This window comes from Jaculus jaculus, chromosome 19 (genome assembly GCF_020740685.1).
Source record: "Jaculus jaculus isolate mJacJac1 chromosome 19, mJacJac1.mat.Y.cur, whole genome shotgun sequence".
Classification (NCBI taxonomy): Eukaryota; Metazoa; Chordata; class Mammalia; order Rodentia; family Dipodidae; genus Jaculus; species Jaculus jaculus.
In genome coordinates, this window is record NC_059120.1 from 18,684,502 (window position 1) to 18,711,704 (window position 27,203).

Genomic DNA, 27,203 nt, shown 5'->3' on the forward strand with positions numbered 1-27,203 from the left:
GAAATAACTCCCACTTATGTCATACTGTTTTAGGCCCAGAGACATGGCTCGACAGTTACAGGTGCTTGCTTACACCATACTTTAAACATTGATCCTTTGGGGGCTGGAGAAATGGCTTAGCAGTTAAGGTGGTTGCCTACAAAGCTGAAGGACTCAGGTTCAACTGCCTGGGACCCACATAAAGCCCGATGTACAAGGTGCTGCATGCAGCTGGGGTTTGTTTGCAGCAGCTAGAGGCTCTGGAGCTCCCATTCTCTCTCTCTATCTGCCTCTCTCTCTTTCGCAAATAAATAAATAAAATATTTTTTAAAATTGCTCTTTTTAATATTATCAGTGACCCAATTATCATATGTAGCAGGTTTAAAAATTAATACACTGTTATTTTAAACATGTGAAAGCAGTTCCTCAAGAACGTTCATTCATCTTTAATAATGACTGGCTTGAATGACTTGTTTCAGCTCTTTTCTGCTTTTATCTGTTTGCCTTATATGATATTCTGATCTGTCACTCTTGACACTATTTTGACAGAATATTTTAGTATTGTGAGTTCCTCTGCACTGAGCATTCCTTCTCTACTAATGCTGCTGCATGTGTAGGCCTGCCTCTGAGTTTTCATTCTTGTCTCTGATTTACTCCTTTAGCCCAGCGACTTCAACTGTACTGTGAGCTCTGTGTAGCAGTTCATGAGCATTAGTACCTTCCTTTGAACAGTTATTTGGAATTGCAAACTTACTGATGCCTCTTGGGCATTTCTAACTGTGTACAGTGTGCTCTGACTTCCCCTCCTCAGTCTAGTTTCCTTCTTCTGTTAATGCTGTGAGCACCCTTCTACATTCCTCTTTAGGCTTACCGGGTAATGTGTACTAGCCTCTCTCCTTCCTTCCCCTTCTCCTTCTTCTTCCTCTTCCTCTCTCCCTCCCTTCCTCCTTGAGATTGAACACTGGGTCTTCTGAGCCTGTGCTGTACCACTGAGATGCATGTCCCAGTTGTTCCTTCTTTTACTGCTTGTAGCACTTGCCTTCTTGTTGCTGGCCAGGAGCAGCTTATGGAGGGAAAGGGTTTATTTCTTGCTTTTACTTTGGAGGAAAGTTTCATCATGGTGGGGAAGCATAGCAGAAGAGACAGCAGGGTGTCACATCTCCACATCAGAAGTGAGGAAGAAGAGTAGCTGGCTAGCTTTAGCAAGAGGGGCTGATCTCAGTGACTCATCTCCTGCAGGAAGGCTGTGACTCCCACAGGCTCTACCGGCTAGGGACTAAGTATGAGGCTTAATTACAAGCAAGTGCCTTTAACTGGTGAGCTATCCCTCTAGCTTAATCACAAACCCAGCAGGCTATGGGGGACATTTAACATACAGACCACCACAGTACTGCAGTTCATTCTGCACATTCCTGTCTGGTTCATCTTGAAGGGCAGCATCAGTTTCAATATATTCCTGCATAATAAGCTTCACTGCCTCATTATTTCCTGAATATGAATATAGTCTCCTGATGTGTTCCAGTTTATATAAAGACTCAACCCAGATACATAATTACTAAGATAAAATTCTACCTGTGAGGATGTTTACTGAATTAAAGATTTATCTAGGATTTTAATTATTTTTCTTTTTTTAGAAAGAGAGAGAAAGAAATTGGCAGGACCTCAGCCACTGAAATTGAACTCCAGACACCTGTGCCACCTAGTGGGCATGTGTGACCTTGTGCTTGTGTTACCCTTGTGTGTCTGGCTAACGTGTGATCTGGAGAGTTGAACATGGGTCTTTAGACTTTGCAGTCAAGTGCCTTTACTGCTAAACCATCTCTCCAGCCCTATCTAGTCTTTTAATGTGGAGTATGACATGGTATCTAGTGGCTACAACAGGCACTTGATTTTTATTTTAGTTTTAAAGGGATTCTACCATACTAGTACGTTGAATAGTTGTGTTAAGTAGAATACAGCATCTGCATCATCTGTTTTGTTTGTACTAATAGCTGTATATTTCTTTTTGTTCTTTTATGTATGATTTCAAAAAGTCAGTAAAGAAAATATGGTTTTTTGTGCTCTAGTTTATGGAATGTAATGTAATTACTTCAATAAATTATATACACATATTGGTATAAAGTGTATACTTTAATAGGCTTGTCATAAGTGAAAATTCTTCACATAGCATAATTTCCCCATGACACAAGTATTGCTGATATAAACATGAGGGTGTTTATTTTAGAAGCCATTTCTCTTGTTTTCAGGGAGAGAATCCTTTTGAACCTCAAGATCATTCTCAGGATCAGCAAATAGGAGATGAGGAGGATGAAGAAAAGATTGATGAACCCCTTGATGAAGAGGAGGATGAAGAAGAGGAAGAAGTAGAGGAAGTGGCAGAAACAGAAGAAGTAGAGGAAGTGGGAGAAGCAGAGGGAGAAGTAGAGGGAGAAGCAGAGGGAGAAGCAGAGGCAGAAGCAGAGGGAGAAGTAGAGGGAGAAGCAGAGGGAGAAGCAGGGGAGGAGACAGCGGCAGTTGGGGAGGATGGGGTGGGGGGAGAAGCAGAGGGAGCAGGGGAGGAGGGAGTGGAGGCAGAAGAAACAAAAGAAGAGTCTGCTGACTTTCCTGTTGAGCAACCTGATGAAAATTAAATGTAGACACTAGATTTTAAAGGAGCTTTAAATTTGTGTTGTACTGTGGAGTCAGAATTTTAATAGCTTAAAATATGAGTTGACACCCATGTTGCATGCATTCCACATATTACAATTTTTGTATGATTTTTAAATGTCTGATACCTGTTTAATAAAATGAAGGTAAGGCTTTCAGTTTAGTTTTTATAGATCCAAACTTAGGTATGATAAATTGTTTGTATAATTTTTAAGCTTAGTTTTTGTTACCTTATTGGTGTTAAGGATAATAGATATGTATTGCTCTGGCGTCTGTTCTAGTTATTTGAACTTAAATGCTGCTCTTGGGAGTGAACCAATAAGTGTGCATTGATTTTTTGAAGAAGAGATCAGTTGGGCAAATATTCTGTGCTCTGTGTATTTTTTTTTTAACATTAGATGACAATTAGTGTTATGCTGACCTAAAGGCATTTTGTGTACACAGTTCCCTTTGTAGCAATAAAATACTCTCTTTTTCTTTTCTTTTTTTTTTTTTTTTCTTCACAAAAAATCTCCTTTGCTTAGCAGGTTAAATAGTTCATCAATTAAACTGAGTATTTAAAATCAATATTTGCCTTAATGTATGAATTTAGCTCACAGGTATTTCAAGCTGATTGAGAAGACTTGAATCAAACACTTTTTCTCAATCATATTTTAAGAAGTGTGACTAAAATATATTTTTTAACTTTCCAAAGGTCATTCTGTAATTGACCTTGTTTATACTAGTTTTAGTCTGTTCCTTTTCTCTGTGACTATGTCAAATCTTGAAATCTTCCTGAAAATACAATTTAATACAAATAACTTACTGAGAAGTGTGTTAGTTCTTTTGTCATGTCTGTTTTTGCTTGAAAAACCAAGATTCAATCCTCCTTTTTTTAACAAAAGTTTTTCTTTCACATATTTCTCTCCCTTCTAATATTATGGCGTGTGTATCTACATATCCAACAAGAGAACCTGAGACTGACAGATGATCTGTTTTTAAGTCACTTATTTTCAAATGACCCATCTGCATGTATAACTGACAAGCAGTTGGCTCTTCTAAATCCTGAGCCTTGTGACTATCAACTCAGAGCTGTGCTCTCTGAATTTTAGTATGGCCTGTTTGGCTGCCTGGGGAGGGGGTGCTCTATTTTAATGAAATTAACTTCTTAACTTTACGGTATTGAATGGGTAAAGTTATGTAATAAAGCATTAATACATGGGCATTTATCTGTAGAATTTCACAGATAATTTCTCATTTTGTATTAAACAAGAACTTTAAAAGTAGATTTTTCTGGAATATTACAGATTTTTATAGTGAACTAGGTTAGCTTACCTTTGAGATGGGAAAATGTGATAGACTTTAGATCTTGTTACAGTCACTTGGAGCTAAATGCAAGAAGGTTAACTGAAGATTAGAAAACTTGGATCTTGTTTAGCAGTCTATACTTAGGAGATATTTTTTGCTTAGGAGTTCAGATTTTCAGGAGAACTTAACCTTCTTGTTACTCCTTTATTTTAAAATTTTTGTGGCTATGCTAAGGTAAAATAATAGTGGACTTCTCTGGGTGGTGGTTTGTACTTGGTTCTTCTGGCACTGTTGGAAGCTTTTAAATGGAATGTCTGGAGATCTAATTCTGATTTGAAGGAGAGTCATACATAACAAAAGCCTGTGCCATAACCTCTACAGGGTAATTAGAATGGGAGTTAGGAATGAGCTTTTACACAGATCAGCTTATTTGCAAGTAATAGTAAAAATAGTAAGTTATATTTTTAGAAATTCCAATGTATGTGTTTTCCATTGGATGATTGTAGATTTGCAGTTCAGTTTACATGGAGATTAATTTTTATAATCTTCAGTGTTTGTATAATAAGGATTTATATAACAACTCTAATAACTTTCCGCCGTCTGTTTTGTAAGTATTGTTTTCTTAATTAACAAGAGAGATAGTGTAGTTATCATAACCAGAGAAATTTATTTATTATCCACAGTTTAAACCAAATGCATAGGGCCTGTCTGTACTCATTCCTCTCTCTGCGCCATTAGAAAGTCTGTTTTGTTTTCTAGATGTATTGGCCCAGCCTTCTGTCTGTGCTGCTCCCAGCGTGGCTCAGGTCACCATCATCTTTGCTGGACTACTGACATGGCCCCTTAATGAGTCTTGGTTTTCATTTCTTCTGCTAGACCTGGTTTCCCACACAGAAATACAGCAATCTGTTAAAAGTGTAATTCAGATAATGCTTGTCTTTTATTTAACCTTCAGCCCAAACTCTTGTGGTGATTGCTTGTGGCTTACCTTTACAGCTTTATGTCATGCCATTCTGCTCACGCTGGAGTGACCTTCTCTTGTTATTTACGAAGTTCTTCCCCTTACACAGGCCTGTTAGCTATCCATGTCTGACTCGTCCCCATAAGGTCAACTTAAATGTTAGAAAGGAAGCAGTTCGTAAAATTCTGTAAAGGTGGACTTGGGGGCATCACCCAGGCTGCCTTTTGAAAAGCATTCAGATGACCGTAAAAGTGACGGTCAGTGGATGCTCTGTGAGAACATAAACAGGACCTCCAAACAAACTTCTGATGTCAGGTCAAAGCAAGAGCTGCTGCCCATTTGCAAGTAGGCAGAGGTTTTCCCCATACAATTTTATGAAAGCATTGGAATGCTCTGTAGCAGAATTGTCATAAAATTTGTTTTTACAGTTTTAAAATACTATATTGTGAAGTCAGTAATAGGACTAGTATTTTCCCATATACTAACTTGTCTCCTATATGTAGGCACACAAAAATAGTTCTGCTTTGGTTTGTAAGATTGTTTTTATTAAGAAGTAGACATTGTCAGGTTATCTTTGGTATTTCTTAACATTTGATTCGTTTTCTCAACTGTCCTCACATTGAATATTGGTAAACTTTTTGTATTGTGATAAAAATATTTACCATTTTTAAGTTAAGAAATATTTTATTTATTTGAGGGGCGGTGGGGGGGGGTTGCGGAGAGAGAATGGGCATGCCAGGGCCTCAAGCCACAACAAATGAACTCTAACATGTGCCACCTTGTGCATTGGCTTATGTGGGTACTGGGGAATTGAATCTGGATCCTTAGGCTTTGCAGGCAAGTGCCTTAAACCGCTAAGCCATCTCTCCAGCACGCCCTCCTCCCTGCCCCTTTTTGAGGTAGGGTTTCACTATAGCCCAGGCTCTCCCGGAATTCACTAAGTAGCCTCAGGCTGGCCTTGAACTCATAGAGTCCTCTTACCTGCCTCCTGAGTGCTGGGATTAAATGCATGTGCCACCATGCCTGGCTTTTTTAAAAAAAATAATTAATTAATTAATTAATTTGACGGGGGAGGGGAGAGATTGTGTGCTCCAGGGCCTCCAGCCACTGCAAACGAACTCCAGACACACATGCCACCTTATGCATCTGCCTTACGTAGGTCCTGGGGAATCAAACTCCACACGTTTGGCAGACAAGTGTGGCTTGTTTTTTTCTTTGAGATAGCCTCTCAATATGCAGCACAGGATGGTCTTGTATCAATTATCCTTTTACCTCAGCCTGCGAATGCTGGGATTATAATATATGCCACTGTCTAGCTGGTATAACCATTTTTGAATGTAGAGTTGAGTGGCATGAATTCCAGGCAACTAGTTTGACATATGTTAATTGATAAAGAAATCAAGTAATTGTGTTGATTAAAATGTCCAGACTGACAACAATTCATATTGTAAATTAACAATTCAGTGTTATTTAGTAATTATAATGCCTGCCTGAGCTGGATCCCTATTGGCATACAAATAAAATCATGGAGTGTGCAAGGCCTGAAAGGCAGAGTCTCAGCAGTGCTAAGCACAGCAGGCCCTGCCTCCTGTGAGGTCTCCTTGGAAGCGCCCAGAGTAGACTCTCTCTAACACTGGTTTTGAACTTACAAGTTTTTATTTTTAATTTATATCCAGGTCAGCCTGGGCTAGAATGAGACTCTACCTTGAAACTCCCCCCCCCCAAAAAAAAAATCATTGGTGTGTGTGTGTGTGTGCACGCGTGCACATGCACACATGCCGTGGCCTGTGTGTGGTGTTAGTCCTCATCTTTCTCACTGTAGGCATGCTGGAATTACAGCCTTTTTTTGCATTCAGCTTTAGGAGGTCCAAGTCAGGTTGTCAGTGCATAACTAGCAAGTGCTTTTATCCATCGAGCCTTCTCCCCAGCCCTGGGAACCCAGGTTTATAAAGCACTGCATGTTTTAGTTTCTAGCTCAGAATGTCTCTATACCATAGTCATAACACAGTTTGCTGTTGTGGAATGGAAACACAACATATGTGGAAAGAATGTATGTGTGTGTGTATCATGTATATGTTTCATGTATATATGTGTCATCATGGTGTGGCAGTGTCCCGAGTGTTATCCAGTTACAACAGAAGGCTTAAAGTTGGGCTGGAGAGATGGCTTAATGATTAAGCCCTTGCCTATGAAGCCTAAGGACCCCTGTTCGAGGCTCGATTCCCCAGGACCCACGTTAGCCAGAAGCACAAGGGGACGCTTGTGTCTGGAGTTTGTTTGCAGTGGCTGGAGGCTCTGGCACACCCATTCTATCTCTGTCTCTCTCTCTCTTTCTCCTTCTCTGTCATTCTCAAATAATTTAAAAAAAAAAAAAAGGCTTAAAGTCTTCATAACTTCCGTGAACACTGCCTGCTGGCCGTGGGCTTCATTGTCTTTCTGATCTTGTCTCACAAAAATAAAACACTGTTTTCCCAGCAATCAGACTATGCCAGTTTTTTTTTTTCTTTTTTTTTTTTTGTCTGCTTAAGCTGAGGAAAATGAAGTAAAGATACAGGAAAATACAGTCATTAGAAAATTCTCTATAAAGTTTTCCCACTCCATTTTTTAAAAATATTTTTATTTATTTATTTATTTGAGAGCGACAGACACAGAGAGAAAGACAGAGGGAGAGAGAGAGAATGGGTGCGCCAGGGCTTCCAGCCTCTGCAAACGAACTCCAGACACGTGCGCCCCCTTGTGCATCTGGCTAATGTGGGACCTGGGGAACCGAGCCTCGAACCGGGGACCTTAGGCTTCACAGGCAAGGGCTTAACCACTAAGCCATCTCTCCAGCCCCCACTCCATGTTTTAAAATGGGATGTATATATATATATATATATATATATATATATATATATATGTATGTATGTATGTATGTATGTATGTATGTATGTATTTAAATTTTTATTTATTTGCAAAGAGAGGAAGATAAGTATAGGCACACCAGAGCCTCCAGCCACTGCAAACAAACTCCAGACTCATGTGTCACTTGGTGCATCTGGCTTTATGTGGGTCCTGGGGAATTGAATCCAAGTAGTTCTAGGCTTTGCAGGCATGCACCTTAACCACTGAGCCATCTCTCCAGCCTGGCTTTGTATTTTTAAAGAGCTATATGTGAAAGATACTGTATGTGGGCCTTAATACCTAACTTTTGCAGAAAGTTTGCTGACCTGTTGGCTGTTATTTACAGAGAAATAAAACCATGAAACAGTAAGCACTTAAGGAAAGGAGCCACATGAAGATAGGTATAGGTAGCACGTTTAAGCAGAACTCTTGGGGAAGCAATTTAGGAACAGGAAGCAATTTTAGAGTATAAATACTGTTGCTGTTTAGAACTGATTAGGGCTTTACATGCAACTGTAATACAGTATGCCATCTTAATCTTCAAGATTTTAGGAGTTCTGGTCCACTGTGGAAATTTATGGGAAAATTCCTCAGAAATAGTGGGAAAATAATGTCTGAGGTAGATTAGAAAAATAGGCATGGATGGGAAATCACTGAGCATGAGTTTGAAGCTAAAGGAATCTTACAGGAAAAGATCCAGTCAATGAAGATGATGAGAGAAAGGTGTGGAAGACCTCTTTCTCTCAAAGACCTAACACAGAAAACTGGGCATAGTGGTGAACATCTGCTCCCTTAACATCTGCACTTAAGAGGCAAAGACAGGGAAGATTGCTAGTTCAAGGCCAGCGTTGGCTACATGGGAAGATCTTTTCTTGAAAAATCCAGGAGAGATCACCATCCATTTAAAATTGAACTTTCCGAGGTTAGGAACCATATATGCTGAGAATTCATCATTGAAAAGCTTGCATATATCACAGTTCCAGGCACATAAGTGGTATTTTTAAAACTTAAGTGTATTGATTTTATACATAGGTATTTTGATCACATTCACCCCTTCCCCCATTATCTTCTCATCCTTCCACTCTAACTGAACCCCTTCTTCCTAACTGGTCCCCCTTCTTTTACATCTTTGTTGTTGTTAACTCAGAGTTGAAGGTTTGCTTACATTAGCATGGGTGGCGGTTATTTACCAGAGCACAGCCAACTTACCAGTAGCCACACCACTGAAAAGAACTGTCTTTCCCTTCCCCAGCAACCATTAACTTGTCAGAAGCTCCTCAGGGAGGGTGGGGCCTCCTGAGCCCTCCTCCATTCATGACGACTGACGCAGTCTTATGCAGGTCTTGTGCATGCAGGCGACCTGCGCTGTGAGTTCCTGTGTTTGATGACCTTGTACCCTGCAGACAGAATTCCACAGCACTCCTCTATTCTCTCATGCTCTTACGTTTCTCTGCCCTCTCTTCTGCAGTGTCCCCTGAGCCTGGGGGAAGTAATATAGATGTCGCATTCACAGTTAAGCACCTAGCTGTCCCGTATTCTTAAAACTTAGTCCAGTCATGGAGTGTCTCCAGAAACCACCTCCCACGGCAGAAAGAAGCTTCTCTGATCAAAGTGGAGAATAGCTGTAATTAGCAGGCATAAACATTAATATTTCGAAGGCAGATTGACAGGCACAACATGTCTGTTTAGCAAAACAATAGTAGTAGCTTCTGCATTAGGGTTTTTTTCCTTTTTTTATTAATTAGTTTTGTACTCAGCAAATACAGTCAGTTTGGTACCATTATTAGGCTCATCCATTACCTACCCCCTCCCCTTGGCCCCTCCTTGTTGAGGTATATGGGTCATGCATTCTGGAGTTAGCCGACAGTTATGGGTAGGATAAATGTCTGCATATCTGACATTCTTTCTGTCCCCTCTTTCGCAAAATTTCCCTGAGCCATATTGGGTTCATTTTTGGTCTGCTTCAGTGATGAGGTGTTGGGGTGCTCTGGATCTCTCTGATTTGGTAGGAGTTGATTTTTCTCTCTGCATTAGGGTTTTTCAAGCAAATCTCACACATTTTATAAATCTCTGTTGTTCAACAGAAAAAGACTTTATGCACACTTGTAAGTTTACTTTACCTAACTTACCTAGTTTTATTTGATTTCAGACAGGGTCTCTCCTGTAGCATAGTATGGCCTTGAGTAGTTGAGTGCCCTTTAACTTCTGATTCTCCTGTCTCCACTTCCCCAGTGCTGGTATCATAGCTGTGTGCCACCATGCCCAGTTTACATAGTGCTGGGGATGGCACCCAGGACCTATGTATGCTACGTAAGCCCTCTGCCAGCAGAGCTGCCCTCCCAGCCCCTAGTGGTTCTCATTCAATAAGTTAATTTGAAAAAACGAGTATGTGTCTGTAGGAGTTCCAGAAGGTCAAAACAGAAAAAGTAAAAAGGGATTTTTTTTCCCTAAAGAAAATCAGCCAAAGGTCAAATGCTGAACAAAAATAATGTAAAGGAATCATGCAGATGAATTCAAAAGGGATTTCTTTACTAGAGTAACGAGAAAATTGTCAAAATACATTAAAAAAAACTATTAGAAAAATACATTATTTTGTTTCAAGTGTCATATATGTGTTATGCTGCTAGAGAGTGCTGTTGGTTTTAAAATTATGAAGGAGGTTTATTTTTAATTTTTTTAAAAAACGCTTAATCTGAGAAAGTATGGGTGTGCCAGGACCTCTTGCCAGTGTAAATTCACTCCAGATGCATGTGCTCCTTGTGCGTCTGGCTTTACAATAGGTACTGAGAATTGAACCCCGGGCCAGCAGGCTATACAGACGAGTGCCTTCAGGCTCTGGGCCATCCCTGCAGCCCTATTTTGAAATTAAAACTCAGTCTGAAGTCAAGTTGTAAGGACATCTCAGCAGTTTGAGAACATGCCAGGACTTACAGTGAACTATTATAAAAGTACCCAGGACATGGGAACCTCATGAGGCATCACATCATGTTGTGAAACTTGGTTAGATAAGGAGATCGTGGCACATTTGTAATCATAGATAAGTATTTTACCACAGATCTCTGGAGTTGTCAGATACAGAAAATTGTCTATCAAAGATAACTATAGACCATAATCTTTCTTAGGAACAGATATAACAATGGGAAAATTACCAATTAAGTCCTAATGACACCGAAGGGTTCATCCATTGAATGCACCATAATCCATCAATAGTCCACTGGGAAACCTAACACTATAACTTAAAAACATTAAATGGGGAACAACTACATGATAATCTAAACACTTTTTTTTAAAATTTTTTTTTTGTTCATTTTTTATTTATTTATTTGAGAGCGACAGACACAGAGAAAGACAGGTAGAAGGAGAGAGAGAGAATGGGCGCGCCAGGGCTTCCAGCCTCTGCAAACGAACTCCAGACGCGTGCGCCCCCTTGTGCATCTGGCTAAAATGGGACCTGGGGAACCGAGCCTCGAACCGGGGTCCTTAGGCTTCACAGGCAAGCGCTTAACCGCTAAGCCATCTCTCCAGCCCTAAACACTTTTTTTTATTGACAACTTCCATAGGAAGAGACTTCTGCATCAGCTTTTATGTGGGGGCTGGGGAGAAACTGAGCTGGCAGCCTTTCCAAACAAGCACCTTTAACTTCTGAGCCATGTCTCCAGCCCCAGTGTGTTATGATAGATGCCAGGAAAACATTTCCTAAAATTTAACACTTATTTTAAGTTTAAATTTTGTCAGGCAAAGGGCTGAAGAGATGGCTTAGCAGTGAAAGGCGTTCACCTACTAAAGCCAAAGGATCCTGGTTCGATTCTCCAGGACCCACATAAGCCAGATGCACAAGGGGGCACATGCATCTGGAATTCGTTTGCAGTGGCTGCAGGCCCTGGCACGCCCCCCCCCCTTCTTTCTCTCTGTCTCTTTTCTCTCTCTCAAAATAAGTAAATTTGTCAGGCTAGGACCAGAAGGAAACTTATCACCACGGCCAAGGACTGCTGCCAGAGAGGCTCTGCAAACATTCAGGCTCAAGTCAGGGTCCAGACAATGTCTCCAAGGACCATGCAACCCTCAGAAATGTTAGGGAAAAATGCAGAGTCGGGCAGTATGATGACGGAGGCAGAGCATCCAAAAGAATCTGCTGAAGATCCACTGGAAGTAATAGGTAGTTTTGTGTGGTATACTGTCCCTCAGGAAAATCTCACGTTTTTAGTAGATTAGCTTTGGCCAGTTGGAAATGCAGTCTAAAAAAATTCCATTTGAAACAAAAGTCAGAATAGATATACTGTAGGAATAAACTCGAACAATGTATAGTTCATATGCGAAGAATAATGCATTTTAGTAAAGGATATAAATACCTGGGTAAATAAAGCAGCATTCTATATCTTGGTCTAAAAAAACAATTGTCTGTATGTTACCTTCGGGTAAGTCAATTACTTTCCACCCCGATTATTTTAGTGTTCGCTGTAGACAAAGTTAAAAAGTAATCAGTGATTTAAGAAAGGTTGTGATGCCTCAGGAGGTTCCCATGGGCAGTGGAGGGCTGATGGGCACTTCAAAGTGTTAGCACTCAGGCTCCCTTTATCTTGCTCTGCTATCTTAAAAACATTATCTCCAGCTGTCTATGGAACATCTGCTGGAGAGGGAGAAAAGATAATGCTTCACTTTAAGAAAAATTCCCACAGGTTATAAGTTTTATTTTATTTCTGATTTATTTATTAAAGAGAGGGGGCTGGAGAGATAGCTTAGCGGTTAAGTGCTTGCCTGTGAAGCCTAAGGATCCCGGTTCAAGGCTCGGTTCCCCAGGTCCCACGTTAGCCAGATGCACAAGGGGGCGCACACATCTGGAGTTCGTTTGCAGTGGCTGGAGGCCCTGGTGCGCCCATTCTCTCTCTCTCCCTCTCCCTCTATCTGTCTTTCTCTCTGTGTCTATTGCTCTCAAATAAATAAATAAAAAATGAACAAAAAATATTTAAAAAAAAAAAGAGAGGGAGAGAGAGAGAATGGGAGTGCCAGGGCCTCTAGCCACTGCAAATGAACTCCAGATGCATGCGCCACCATGTGCAGCTGGTTTACGTGGGACCTGGAGAATCAAACCTGGGTCCTTAGGCTTCGGAGGTAAGTGCCTTAACTGCTAAGCCATCCCTCCAGCCCTGTACATGTTTTTCTACATCCATTCTGTTGCTTAACAGCTACAAAAATGCACATAGATGCTAGGAAGGCAAGAAGTGTATATATTTTGTGGGGTCCTATATCAAGTATAAACCAGGAGTTCTTCTGTAGAGTTCTATTGTATAGCTTTGGGGAGATGCAGACAAATGCTTGTTCATCTCAGGTAGGGAAATGGAGATACATCAACAATCCCACCAAAGTCTCTAGCATTGTGAACCAGTGAGTTTACTGGGAGTGTAGGTGACTCAGGCAGCTAGCTGCATTACTGGAAAACCCAGCCAGCCATGGGTAGGACTCCAGAAAGTTCCTGGAGTTCTCTGTACCATTGCTGTGAACTTGACGCAGGTGGGTAATTTCCTCTCCCTAGCATTTGTTGACTATTTATATAACCTTCGGGGAAGGGCCTTCTGGATCTTAGAAGGCTTTGGTTTTGTTAGCCCAGGCTGACCTGGAATTCACTAGGTACTTTCCGGCTGGTCTTGAGCTCACCACAATCCTCCTACCTCTGCTTCCTGAGTGCTGGGATTAAAGGCGTGCACCACCACGCCCGGCTCTTGTAAGATTTTTATGAGTTTGCTGAGTCTTAAGAGCCTCCCTCCAGGCGGAATGCTTTAATGTGAAGGAAGTAGATACACAAGGGACTCTTCTCTAAGAAGAATGGAAACTGAGGTCATGTGTGCCAAGTCGGTGTTTCAGAAATCTACGTGCAAAGTTAACTCACAGGACAAGGAGGGCAACAGAGCTTATGATACAGTGATACAAAGAGAGCGTTACATAGGTCAGTGACATACTAAACAGATTCCGAGTTGGGGTGATGGTTTAGCAGTTAAAGGCTCTTGGTTACAAAGCCTGCCTTCCCGGGTTCAATTACCCAGCACCCATGTATGGCAGGGTGCAGCGCATGTATCTGTGATCCCAAGAAGCCCAACACAGTGGGAGGCGGAACCAAGAGAATCGGAAACTTAAGGGCCAGCAAGTCTGACAGTTGCACTTTGCAGTGGCAAGAGACCTTGCGTCAAAGAAGACAGAGCATGTACAGCCATCACGATTGTGTGCATTGTGGCCTCTAGAAAGCATATGAAGGCTATATGTTTTGACTTGGAAAAATCTCCACTATACTGTTAAAAGGAAAATAAGACAAGGTATAGTATAATGTATGTATTGAAATTCTATGTAGGAAAATCTATCTATATGTAAATAGACTGATTCCATGCTATCTATTTTTACACACTGTGTAAAAAATGATATATTCACATAGAAAAAATGAAAGGATATGAAAATTGTGTTTATCTGTGAGGACTTTCCTCCTCATGTATTTGTGTTGTGGTACATTATATGTGGTTTGAGTTTTGTAATTATGTTATAGTGATAAATGTTTTAAAAGTCTTGAAAAAGAAATATAAAGAATAATAATAATTAAAAAAAAACCACAGAATCCAGGCTGGAGAGGTGGCTTAGTGGTTTAGGTACTGGTCTGCAAAGCCAAAGGACCCAGGTTTCATTCCCCAGGACTCATGTAGATGCACATGTGTGCACATGTGTCTGGAGTTTGTCTGCAATGCTAGATGCCCGGGTGTGCCCATTCTCTTTCTCTCTATCTGCCATTCTGTCTCTCAAATAAATACATAGAAATAAAATCTTTTTAGAAATACAGAATCCAGTCACTTAGGTAACAGCACTACTAACAAGTTTTGTATATTCCCTCAAGACCCTTTGTATATTTCCTTATTATTCTTTGAGACATAATAGATGTAGATTCTGCTCCCTGAGATACGTCAAGCCTAGAATTGAGAGTTTACATGAGGGAGATGCTAAATCAATAACGGCAAGCTGGTACTGCCCGCGGGACACGGAAATGTTGTGGTCAGGTAAACAACTAGATGTGTTGTTATGGTTTTTGAGAGGTCTACTCCTGGTGTTATACCTTCAAGTGATGGATTTGAGCATTCATGTTCCTGGCACATATGTGGTTTCTCATGGCTGCACAGTGTAACACAGGTTATTAGCCTTGGGAGTCAACAGACATTTCCCTCCTGCTGTTCCCAGCTACTGTTATCTCATTCTGTCCCATTCTGGGAAAAAGAAAAAAAATCTAAGCAAAAGCCTCAGTGTTTTCATCTATAAAATGAAGATGATGCTGCCTTCCTTGCAGGATTGCTATAGAGATGAAATGAGTGTGAACAAATACCTAGTACTGCTGTGCGTTTAGCTGGCTCTAAATATTTTGGTTTTCCTACTGTTCCCTAAAATCAGAGCTTATTTATGTTTAACTAGAGATAAAGGTAAAATAAGTGGGCTAGGGAGATGGCTTAGTGGTTAAGGCATTTGCCTGTGAAACCTAAGGACCCATGTTCAATCCCTCTCCAGATCCCACATAAGTCAGACACACAAAGGTGAGGCAAGTGCAAGGTCACACATGTGCACTAGGTGGCGCAAGAATCTGGAGTTTGATAGCAGTGACTGAAGCCCTGCCATGCCAATTTTCTTTCTTTTTCTTAAAAAAAAAAAAAAAGTAAAACAAGAACTGGCTTGGTGAATCCTTACATAAAGTTAATACAGACATTTAGGTCTTAACATTTTTTATTTTGATTTAATTTGATTTTTTATAACTTACTTTGAAGATGACATTTGTTTCTACTGATTTCAAAGTTTGTGTAGCTTTTGGTTTAGATTAACAAAATCAAGATCTCAGTATCAGCTAGAATTGAAAGGAAATAATGAATGATCTAACAGAATTAGTCATAGTTATAATGATTTTTCTCTATTGGCATCAAAGGTCTTCACTGACAGGAATCCCAATAACCTGCTTAGGGATTAAATCATTCTACTCATCTGGGATTTGAATTGCTTGTCAGTGCCGAGGTCACTATCACTATTAAATGACAGATGTTTTCTTGAAAATCCCTGTATCCCTGCTGGTGACATAAAGTTCAGTGTCTGCAACAACAGGGTGGTGTTCTTTAATAACTGTTAAATTTATTCTTTGGAGACTTTGCAAAGATGCCCTATTGCTTTTGGAGGACTCCCTCGACACCCAACTCTGCATTTTCTTTTTGCATAATGCCTACAATTTCGAGCCACCAGGCTCCCCGTGGTATAGCTCCTGTATCCTCAGTTCGGTATAACCCAAATACTCATAAATCTTTCTCTTTTCCAGTAGCTTTCTGCAGCAGCTGGGGCATGACAGTGATGTCCCTGTACTCTAATTCCAGACAGCCCTAAGGTGAACAGATTGACCAATCAAAAGCCACGACGTCAGATAAAGCAATGTTGTTTGTACAACTCAGTGTCCTCAAGAGGTAGCTGTGTAATACTCCCAATTTGTATTCTGCATAAAACTCCTTTTACAAGTTATAAACTTCCTATAGGGAACAAACATATCCAGTAAAGGATGCCGAACATATGACCATGTAATGTAATTTTAAACCCCAAAAGATCGGGCTAAGCCTTTTCATGTTAGAAGCTGAAAGTTATAAAAAAAAAAAAAACAAACCAAAACCTGACAATTTAGACTTCAGTATATTTTTCAGTATGAAATTTTAGTCAAGCAGTGTTTTCTTGAGACTCTGGATGTGATATGTATTGTTAGGACTATGTCTAATTAATTTATTTGAACTGTCACATAAAACTATTCATAGTAATCAAAAAATTATATGTGTGCTTAGTAGTGGCTAATTACATGACATTAGTTACATTAGCAGAATCCTGATTAAGTGATATGTTTGTTTTTATTTGTGTGGTATTGTATAATTTTCCTTTTATTGTAGATCATCAATTCTTCGACATTTTAGACTGCATAATTGTGGGAGTCTGCCTTGTTCATTGTAGGATGTCTAGCAGTACTCCTGGCCTCTCCTACGTAACTCCAGAAGCAGATAGCCACTTGTGGCCATCAGAAATGTGTCCAGGAGGAAAAATCACTCCAAATTGAAGACCACCGATCTAGATAAATAAAAGGTTAGGTATGGAATTTGAACCTCAAGTGTTCTGCATAAAGGTGTTAGGGTTTATCTACAACAAAACACATACAAACCTCTCAGGTTCAGCTGTACTCAGAAGCACTTTAGGGTTCCCTTGGCCTTCTCTCTATTTACTAATAACTCCTGAGGCCCACAGCACGTGCTTACCAGAGCGTGCAGAGAGATGCTGCCTGGGCGTCGTTTCTTCACTGTGTACTGAAGGCCTCTGCTCCCTAGAAGGTCTGTGTCTCACTCTGCCTATTTCCAGCTGCTAGCCCAGTGGATACTCCATAAGTGAACTTGGATGCACAAATGATAGTTTCTTTTCTTAGATATGTTTACTATTTTTTTTTTTTTTGAGCATTACTTATCCACCACATTTATGTCAGGTGCTCATGGTGTGCCAGATATTAGAGTTCTGAGCAGAGCAGATGGAACCCTTATTCTCTGGAATCTTAGACAGTTAAATGACAGTTACCATTCAGGAGTATCCCGGGTCTGTCTGACAGTGTCTTCCATGCCAGAAACTGCCTGCAGATACACAGCACATAGGAAACATGCCCTCCTGACTTCATGGCTTTACCCTATGCTTCAGAGATCTCAAATGTTCTATTCTAGCTTTCCCCATGCTCAGAGACACTATGGCAGGAAATGTGGAGTTCAGTATCACTAGTGCCATTGGCAGGAGGCAACGAGAGAACAAACTTGTTTCTCAGCAGGTCTGTTTCCAACAAGGGGCTTCTCCCCATCCCAGAGAAAACAACCAGGAAAACAGAAGATTCGGGGAGGTAACAGTGGAATAATCTTTATCCTTTCAGCTAGGAATGTGTCATTAGGACCGATCACTTGTCAGCTCTGTCTGTGGTCTCAGTGGACCCGCTCTCACCTCTGGCTGTTCGATAACTTACTCTCTAGTTCTCTGAGAAGTCCCTACCCCTCTGTCTGCTTTCTGCACGCAGTGGAAACATCCCACATCTGCTCACACTGCTCATGGCCACTGGTAGACACCCTCATGTGGCCTTCTTAAGAACTTAGTGTGAGTCTAGTTTTGGCACGGTGTTTGGTCATCCATGCACAGTCCTACCACTGCCTTCCTGACCTTGTCTCCTGGCAAGTTTTCTTTGACTCATTATGCCACATGTGTGCTAGTTGCCTGTCTGCTCCTCTGACACCACACGTTTGTCCCCATCTCACATCCATTGCATTGATTGTCTCTCTGTGATGAAGGTGTCTCTCCCTAACTGTCTTCATTATTGTCTCATTGCTGTGACCAAATACCTGACGAGAAGCAGCTTGAGGGAGGTCCCAGTTCATCAAGGTGGGGAAGGCACCGTGGCAGGAGCTGGAGGCAGCTGCTCACATTCCATCCACGGTGAAGAAACAGAGTGATGAAGGCTGCTGCTCAGCCTACTCTGTTCCTTCATAGAGCCTAGGACCCCCGCCTGTGGAGTGGGCCACCCACATTTAAGATGGATCTTCACACCTCAGTTAACATAACCTCGAAAATCCTTCACAAACATCCTCAGAGAGGCTAGTTTTCTAGAGGAACCAGGCCCTGTCAAGTTGACAGTCAACATAGACCATTACAGTAGATCTTGTATGACTGGCTCTCTTTCATCATTGAGCAAGGTTAAGCTGCAGCTTCCCCAGGACCCTCATGCAATCATTCTTTGTCCCAATACTGTCACCACTTATCACGATCTAAAGTTATTTAATGTTGATTGTCATCTGTCTCCTCCAGAATTCCAACCCCATGCGAACAGGAATCCTGTCTACAATGATGGCAGCACTCAGGAACTTTGACTGAGGCTGACTTGGAATTCACCACGTAGTCTCCTGAGTACTAGGATTAAAGGCATGCACCACCATGCCTGGCTGTGGCTAAGGTTTTTAAAGGGTCTTTTTAGCTTCTTAGGATTAGTTTGTTTCAGGATGGTTCTTGGGATTGTTTGAGGGCCCACTGTGACTCTCAGTTTCGCTAAGCTACTTGGTTTTTCTGCATTGAAGAGTCATGGGGTTGCTTAGTGCTGTCTGAGTGGGTGCTGCCGCTCCAAGTAAGCTGTGCTTAAGGCAGGAAGGGAGGCTGGTGGGAGAGGTGGACCCCACACACTTCTGCCTCTGTAATTGGGGATCCTTCAGCAACCCTCTGCTTACCTCTTTGTTCAGAACATGGTGCTATTCCAAAGGTGGGAGATGGGAAAGGATGAGAGGACTGGCCATGACTGTTGGTTTGTCAACATGATCTGTCACAGAATCTCAACAAACCAGCTACCCCTGGACCAGCATCTCACTCCAAGAGAACAGCATGGATACGCCTGTGAATCAAAGGGCAGGAACACGAAGAAGTGATCATTACATCAGTTGTGGCATCTTGGCGTATCAGGCTGTGCTTGCATGTAACCTATGGACATCCTCCTGTATACCTTAGACCACATGTGCATTACTTATACCCCATAATATAGTAAAAGTAGTCGTTAGGCTATATTATTTAGGGAATCATAATAAGATAATAATTACATATTCAGTACAAATGTAATCTTTTCCCAAATTCTTTTGATCTATGGTAGATTGACTCCATGCATGTAGAACACATGGATGTGAAGGGGCCAAATGCATTGGAAAGTGGTATTAGACTGCTGGATATTCAGGGGTAGGGAATACATCATTTTCTTATTCCCCTGTGCCCAGAACTAACATAATCCTATCCACAGTACAAACTAAGAGTATAATTGCTTGTTTGGACCAAAGAGAGGAATAGAATGTGATCCTAAACGACATTTATTCCAACTGAATGAGGAAGACTAGGAAAACATATTTGAGCAGGGGCTTAAAGACATATGATTTGGACATCAAGAACCAAGGAGAGAAGCTAGACCAAGTGGCGCAGGCCCATAATCCCAGATGCTTTGGAGGTTGAGGCAGCAGTATTGTAAGTCCAAGGCTAGTCTGGGCTATGGAGTGAGTTCAAGGCTGGTCTAAGGCAACTCAGTGATACCCTGGCTCAAAATAGAAAAAGAGGAGGATGAAGGGTCAGGCCCTAGGTTCAATCCTCAGCATTTCCAAGACAAATCCAAACGGCAGGTAGTGTGTCTGGTAGAGGAGAAGCATTCCAGGAGGAAGTATCAGCGGCACAAGGCCTGGTGGGAGTTACCGGCTGTGGGACTGCCGAGGGCACAGCACGTGCCCGCGTGCCACGTGAGGACCGTAGTGGGTCAGGGGTGGGTTGTGGAGGCCTTCGGCGCAGAGTAGGGTTAGACTGTATCTTGAGGCAGGAGGGAGACATAGACGAGGTATACGGGAGAGAGATCACTGTGCTGGCAACTTGAAGACACACTGGAGTAAAGGCAAGTTGATGTGAGGGGGAGCTTACGGTTAGAGGGCTGCGAACACTCCAGACAGAATGAGCCAGTCTTCAAGGGCCTCTCCTGAGTGACAATGGAGGGGAGGTGGTAGATTGGAAAGATGGGAATGGAATAAGATGGTGTCTTCAATTCAGGGATGCAGGAGGCCCGTGAGGAGAAAAATATCAGGTGGTACGAGAGATTTGAACTTCAGTCACAACCCCAGAAGAAGTCAAGCTCCCTCAAGGCAGGGCTCACGTCGGCTGGTTTGTGAGGAGCAATGCAGTTTGGTTCGGGTCATCTTGAGATCGCTGGAAGTTCAGGTCTGGGTGCAGTGCAGGTGAGGAGCATTGGAGATGCCATGTCAGGGTGGGAGTGGTGAAGCTGGGAAGAGCACAGCGGGCAGATCCCGCCTTCAGTGTGCCCTGCGAGGTGACAGTGAGCCTCACACGGTACAAGATTCTTGAGAGTCTCAGCTGGAGTGTAGGCATATATATGTATATGCAGTTGTGTGTGTGTGTGTGTGTGAGAGAGATAGATAGAGATAGATAGATATATAGAGAGAGGGAGAAGTGGGGAGAGAGAATGTTTACCATGGATATAGCGATTTCCAGCTTTGCCTTGTGCAATTTTTATAGTGGGCAGCAGGGGACAGCAGACTTCCACTTTTCAAAGGGGATTCAGGCCATAAATTCAAGAGATTTTTCTCCCTCTCTATCTTTTTTTAAAAAATACTCATTGAAATGATGATGTCCTCTTTTAAAGCAGGAGAACACAATTTCTTTCCTAAGTTGCTGAAGTTGGCATAGCCTATGGACGTGAAGCTTTGCTTAGAGGAGAAGTTCTCTGAGCTGCCCATGGCAACCTCTTAAGGAATGGGGTTAAAGTTCTTCCTAATCTGATGTGATTTCCATGGAAGACTGGGGTTACAGCTGAGCGGGAAATTGTGAGCCTGAAGGCTAACCCCATCATGAAGACTCTGAGGGTCCAGTGATGTAGCCCAGTGACAGAGCCCTGACTTCTGTCCCCAGTCCAGCAAAGCAAAGGAAAGCAAAGCAACAATTCATCACTATGTCACTTTAAAGATCGTCACTATTGTAAGAGAGACAGTCATTATGTGCGAACAGTTCACAGTACCGCGGCTGCTAGAGGCTGGGTTTCCTCAGCCTGGGAAGAATGGGAAATGAACCACGTTCAGCACATATTTCTTGGGGTTTTAACCAAACTCACTGTTACAAGACTCTAGCTCTACTCACTTGCTGTCCTTCTAGCTCTCCATCCTCACCTGCTTTCCAGACCCATTGAAGCAGGTGGCACAAGTTCCCTGCTGCTGTCGTGAATGCTTGAGTATGGTCCCCGCACGAGCTCACACCTAGCTGAGCCCTGGGCATTGGTCCTGCTGTTTCCTCTTCATACACCAGAGCCAAGGAGTCCCAGGCAAGGACCACGAGTGTGACTTTCCCTGCCCTGACATGCTGTGCGAGAGGACCTTTGTTAGGTCTGCGTGTCTACTGCTCTGAGATGACCTCCGTTACCATGTCTGCGTAAACACTGCCCTGACATGACCTCCGTTACCATGTCTGCGTGTCCACTGCTCTGAGATGACCTCCGTTACCATGTCTGCGTGTCCACTGCCCTGAGATGACCTCCGTTACCATGTCTGCGTGTCCACTGCTCTGACATGACCTCCGTTACCATGTCTGCGTGTCCACTGCTCTGACATGACCTCCGTTACCATGTCTGCGTGTCCACTGCTCTGACATGACCTCCGTTACCATGTCTGCGTGTCCACTGCTCTGACATGACCTCCGTTACCATGTCTGCGTGTCCACTGCTCTGACATGACCTCCGTTACCATGTCTGCGTGTCCACTGCTCTGACATGACTTCCGTTACCATGTCTGCGTGTCCACTGCCCTGACATGACCTCCGTTACCATGTCTGCGTGTTCACTGCTCTGACATGACCTCTGTTATCATGTCTGCGTGTCCACTGCCCTGACATGACCTCAGTTACCATGTCTGCGTGTCCACTGCCCTGACATGACCTCCGTTACCATGTCTGCGTGTCCACTGCCCTGAGATGACCTCCGTTACCATGTCTGCGTGTCCACTGCTCTGACATGACCTCCGTTACCATGTCTGCGTGTCCACTGCCCTGACAACACCTCCGTTACCATGTCTGCGTGTCCACTGCCCTGACATGACCTCTGTTATCATGTCTGCGTGTCCACTGCTCTGACATGACCTCCGTTACCATGTCTGCATGTCCACTGCTCTGACATGACCTCCGTTACCATGTCTGCATGTCCACTGCTCTGACATGACCTCCGTTACCATGTCTGCGTGTCCACTGCTCTGAGATGACCTCCGTTACCATGTCTGCGTGTCCACTGCCCTGACATGACCTCTGTTACCATGTCTGCGTGTCCACTGCCCTGACATGACCTCCGTTACCATGTCTGCGTGTCCACTGCTCTGACATGACTTCCGTTATCATGTCTGCGTGTCCACTGCCCTGACATGACCTCCGTTACCATGTCTGCGTGTCCACTGCTCTGACATGACCTCGTTACCATGTCTGCGTGTCCACTGCTCTGACATGACCTCCGTTACCATGTCTGCGTGTCCACTGCTCTGAGATGACCTCCGTTATCATGTTTGCATGTCCACTGCCCTGAGATGACCTCCGTTACCATGTCTGCATGTCCACTGCCCTGACATGACCTCCGTTACCATGTCTGCGTGTCCACTGCTCTGACATGACCTCCGTTATCATGTCTGCGTGTCCACTGCTCTGAGATGACCTCTGTTACCATGTCTGCGTGTCCACTGCCCTGACATGACCTCTGTTACCATGTCTGCGTGTCCACTGCTCTGACATGACCTCGTTACCATGTCTGCGTGTCCACTGCTCTGACATGACCTCCGTTATCATGTTTGCATGTCCACTGCTCTGACATGACCTCCGTTATCATGTTTGCATGTCCACTGGTCTGACATGACCTCCGTTACCATGTCTGCGTGTCCAGTGTACAGTAGGTACTCAAGAATTGTGTTTTGATTGTGCTTTCTGGGCAAGTCCTATACTAGTGAGCTTCACTCCCAGCGTATATGCACATCTTTTTTTTTTTTTCCAGTAGAGGTGTGTTTTTTTTTTTAATTTTTAAAGTTTTTATTAGCATTTTCCATGATATAAAAAAAATCCCATGGTAATTCCCTCCCTCCCCACCCCCCACACTTTCCCCTTTGAAATTCCATATTCCATCATATTACCTCCCCATCACAATCATTGTACTTACATATATACAATATCAACCTATTAAGTACCCTCCTCCCTTTCTTTCTCTTCCCTTTATGTCTCCTTTTTAACTTACTGACCTCTGCTACTAAGTATTTTCATTCTCACACAGAAGCCCAGTCATCTGTAGCTAGTTAGTATCCACATATCAGAGAGAACATGTGGCGCTTGGCTTTCTGGGCCTGGGTTACCTCACTTAGTGTAATCCTTTCCAGGCCCATCCATTTTTCTGCAAATTTCATAACTTCATTTTTCTTTACCGCTGAGTAGAACTCCATTGTATAAATGTGCCACATCTTCATTATCCACTCATCAGTTGAGGGACATTTAGGCTGGTTCCATTTCCCAGCTATTATAAATTGAGCAGCAATAAACATGGTTGAGCACGTATTTCTAAGGAAATGAGATGAGTCCTTTGGATATATGCCTAGGAGTGCTATAGCTGGGTCATATGGTAGATCAATCTTTAGCTGTTTTAGGAACCTCCACACTGATTTCCACAATGGCTGGACCAGATTGCATTCCCACCAGCAGTGTGGAAGGGTTCCTGTTTTTCCACATCCCCACCAACATTTATGATCATTTGTATTCCTGATGGTGGCCAATCTGACAGGAGTGAAATGGTATCTCAATGTAGTTTTAATCTGCATTTCCCTGATGGCTAGTGGCGTAGAACATTTTTTTAGATGCTTATATGCCATTCGTATTTCTTCCTCTGAGAATGCTCTATTTAGCTCCATAGCCCATTTAAAAAAAATTTTTTTTTTAAATTTATTTATTTGAGAGCGACAGACACAGAGAGAAAGACAGATAGAGGGAGAGAGAGAGAATGGGCGTGCCAGGGCTTCCAGCCTCTGCAAACGAACTCCAGTTGCGTGCGCCCCCTTGTGCATCTGGCTAACGTGGGACCTGGGGAACCGAGCCTTGAACCGGGGTCCTTAGGCTTCATAGGCAAGCGCTTAACCGCTAAGCCGTCTCTCCAGCCCTCCATAGCCCATTTTTTGATTGGCTTGTTTGATTCCTTATTATTTAACTTTTTGACTTCTTTGTATATCCTAGATATTAATCCTCTATCAGATATATAGCTGGCGAAGATTTTTTCCCATTCTGTAGGTTGCCTCTTTGCTTTTTTCACTGTGTCCTTTGCAGAGCAAAATCTTTGTAATTTCATGAGGTCCCAGTGATTAATCTGTGGTTTTATTGCCTGAGCAATTGGGGTTGTATTCAGAAAGTCTTTGCCAAGACCAACATGTTGAAGGGTTTCCCCTACTTTTTCCTCTAGCAATTTCAGAGTTTCAGGTCTGATGTTAAAGTCTTTAATCCATTTGGACTTAATTCTTGTGCATGGAGAGAGAGAAGAATCTATTTTCATCCTTCTACAGATACATATCCAGTTTTCCCAACACCATTTGCTAAAGAGGCTGTCTTTTCTCCAATGAGTATTTGGGGCATTTTTATCAAATATCAGGTGGCTATAGCTGCTTGGGCTTATATCTGGGTCCTCTATTCTGTTCCACTGATCTACATGTCTGTTTTTGTGCCAGTACCACGCTGTTTTGTTACTATGGCTCTGTAGTATAGGTTAAAATCAGATGTGGTAATACCACCAGCCTTATTTTTGTTGCTCAGTAATATTTTAGATATTCAAGGTTTTTTGTGATTCCAAATGAATTTTTGGATTGTTTTTTCTATTTCCATGAAGAATGCTTTTGGAATTTTGATAGGGATTGAATTAAATGTGTAGATTGCTTTTGGTAAGATTGCCATTTTCACAATATTGATTCTTCCAATCCAGGAACAGGGGATGTTTTTCCACTTTCTAGTGTCTTCTGAAATTTCTTGCTTGAGTGTTTTAAAGTTCTCATTGTAGAGGTTCTTTACTTCCTTGGTTAGGTTTATTCCAAGGTACTTTATTTTTTTTGATGCAATTGTGAATGGGAGTGATTCTCTGATTTCATCCTCTGTGTGTTTGTTGTTAGCATATATGAAGGCTACTGATTTCTGTGTATTTATTTTGTATCCTGCTACATGGCTGTAGGTTTTGATCAGCTCTAACAGTTTGCTAGTAGAGTTTTTAGGGTCCTTTATGTATAGAATCATGTCATCTGCAAATAATGATAACTTGATCTCTTCCTTTCCAATTTGTATCCCTTTTATGTGTGTCTCTTGCCTTATTGCTATGGCTAAGACTTCCAGAACTATATTAAATAAAAGTGGGGACAGTGGACACCCTTGTCTTGTTCTTGATTTTATTGGAAAAGCTTCCAGTTTTTCCCCATTTAGTAATATGTTGGCTGTAGGCTTGTCATAAATAGCTTTTATTATATTGAGATATGTTCCTTCTATTCCCAGTCTCTGTCGGACTTTTATCATGAAGGGATGTTGGATTTTGTCAAATGCTTTCTCTGCATCCAATGAGATGATCGAGTGATTTTTGTCCTTCAGTCCACTTATATAATGTATGACATTTGTCAATTTGCATATGTTGAACCATTCCTGCATCTCTGGGATAAAGCCTACTTGGTCAGGGTGAATGATCTTTTTGATATACTCTTGTATTCTATTTGCCAATATTTTATTGAGAATTTTTGCATCTATGTTCATGAGGGAGATTGGTTTATATTTTTCTTTTTTTGTTCTATTTTTGCCTGGTTTTGGTATCAGGGTGATGCTGGCCTCATAGAAGGAGTTTGGTAGAATTCCTTCTTTTTCTATGTCCTGGAAAAGCTTAAGAAGCAATGGTGTTAGCTCTTCCTTAAAGGTCTGGTAAAATAGAGCAGTGAATCCATCTGGGCCTGGGCTTTTTTTAGTTGGGAGATTATTGATAACTGTTCGGATCTCCATGTTTGTTGTAGGTCTCTTTAAGTGATTAATCTCATTTTGATTTAATTTAGGTAGGTCATATAAATCAAGGAAATCATCCATTTCTTTCAGATTTTCATATTTTGTGGAGTATATGCTTTTATAGTATGTCCCTATGATTTTTTGAATTTCTCTGGAATCTGTTGTGATGTTACCTTGTTCATCTCTGATTTTATTAATTTGTGTCTCTTCTCTCTTTCTTTTGCTCAGATTTGCTAAGGGTTTATCAATCTTGTTTATCCTTTCAAAGAACCAACTCTTTGTTTCATTAATTCTTTGGATTGGTTTTTTTTTTTTGTTTCTATTTCATTAATTTCTGCCCTAATCTTTATTATTTCTTCCTGTCTACTGATTTTTGGTTTGCCTTGTTCTTCTTTTTCCAAGGCTTTAAGGTGAAGCATTAGGTCGTTTACCTGTGACCTTTCTAATTTCTTAATATAGGCACTTAAGGCTATAAATTTATCTCTTAGAACTGCTTTCATTGTGTCCCAGAGATTTGATATGTTGTGTTCTCATTATCATTTGACTCTATGAATTTTTTGATTTCCTTCTTGATTTCTTCATTGACCCATTCATCATTTAGTAGTGTATTGTTTAGTTTCCATGATTTTGTGTATGCTCTATAGCCTTTCTTGCTACTGATTTGTAGTTTAATTCCATTGTGGTCAGATAGAATGCAAGGAATTATTTCAATTTTCCTGAATTTGTTAAGATTTGCTTTGTGTCCTAATATATGGTCTATTTTAGAGAATGTTCCATGTGCTGCTGAACAGAATGTATATTCTGCAGCCTTTGGATGAAATGTCCTGTATATATCTGTTAG

At 41.8% G+C, this 27,203-nt stretch overlaps 1 protein-coding gene across 1 annotated transcript in view; it reads left to right on the forward strand.

Moving 5' to 3' along the window:
• The window catches only part of LOC123456067 (DBIRD complex subunit ZNF326-like), a 75,686-nt gene that overhangs the window by 19,741 nt on the left and 28,742 nt on the right, over positions 1 to 27,203 (forward strand). The window contains exon 9 of the mRNA XM_045138691.1: positions 2,226 to 2,442. Coding sequence (XP_044994626.1) covers positions 2,226 to 2,442 — 217 coding nt within the window. The remainder of the gene's footprint in view (positions 1 to 2,225; positions 2,443 to 27,203) is intronic.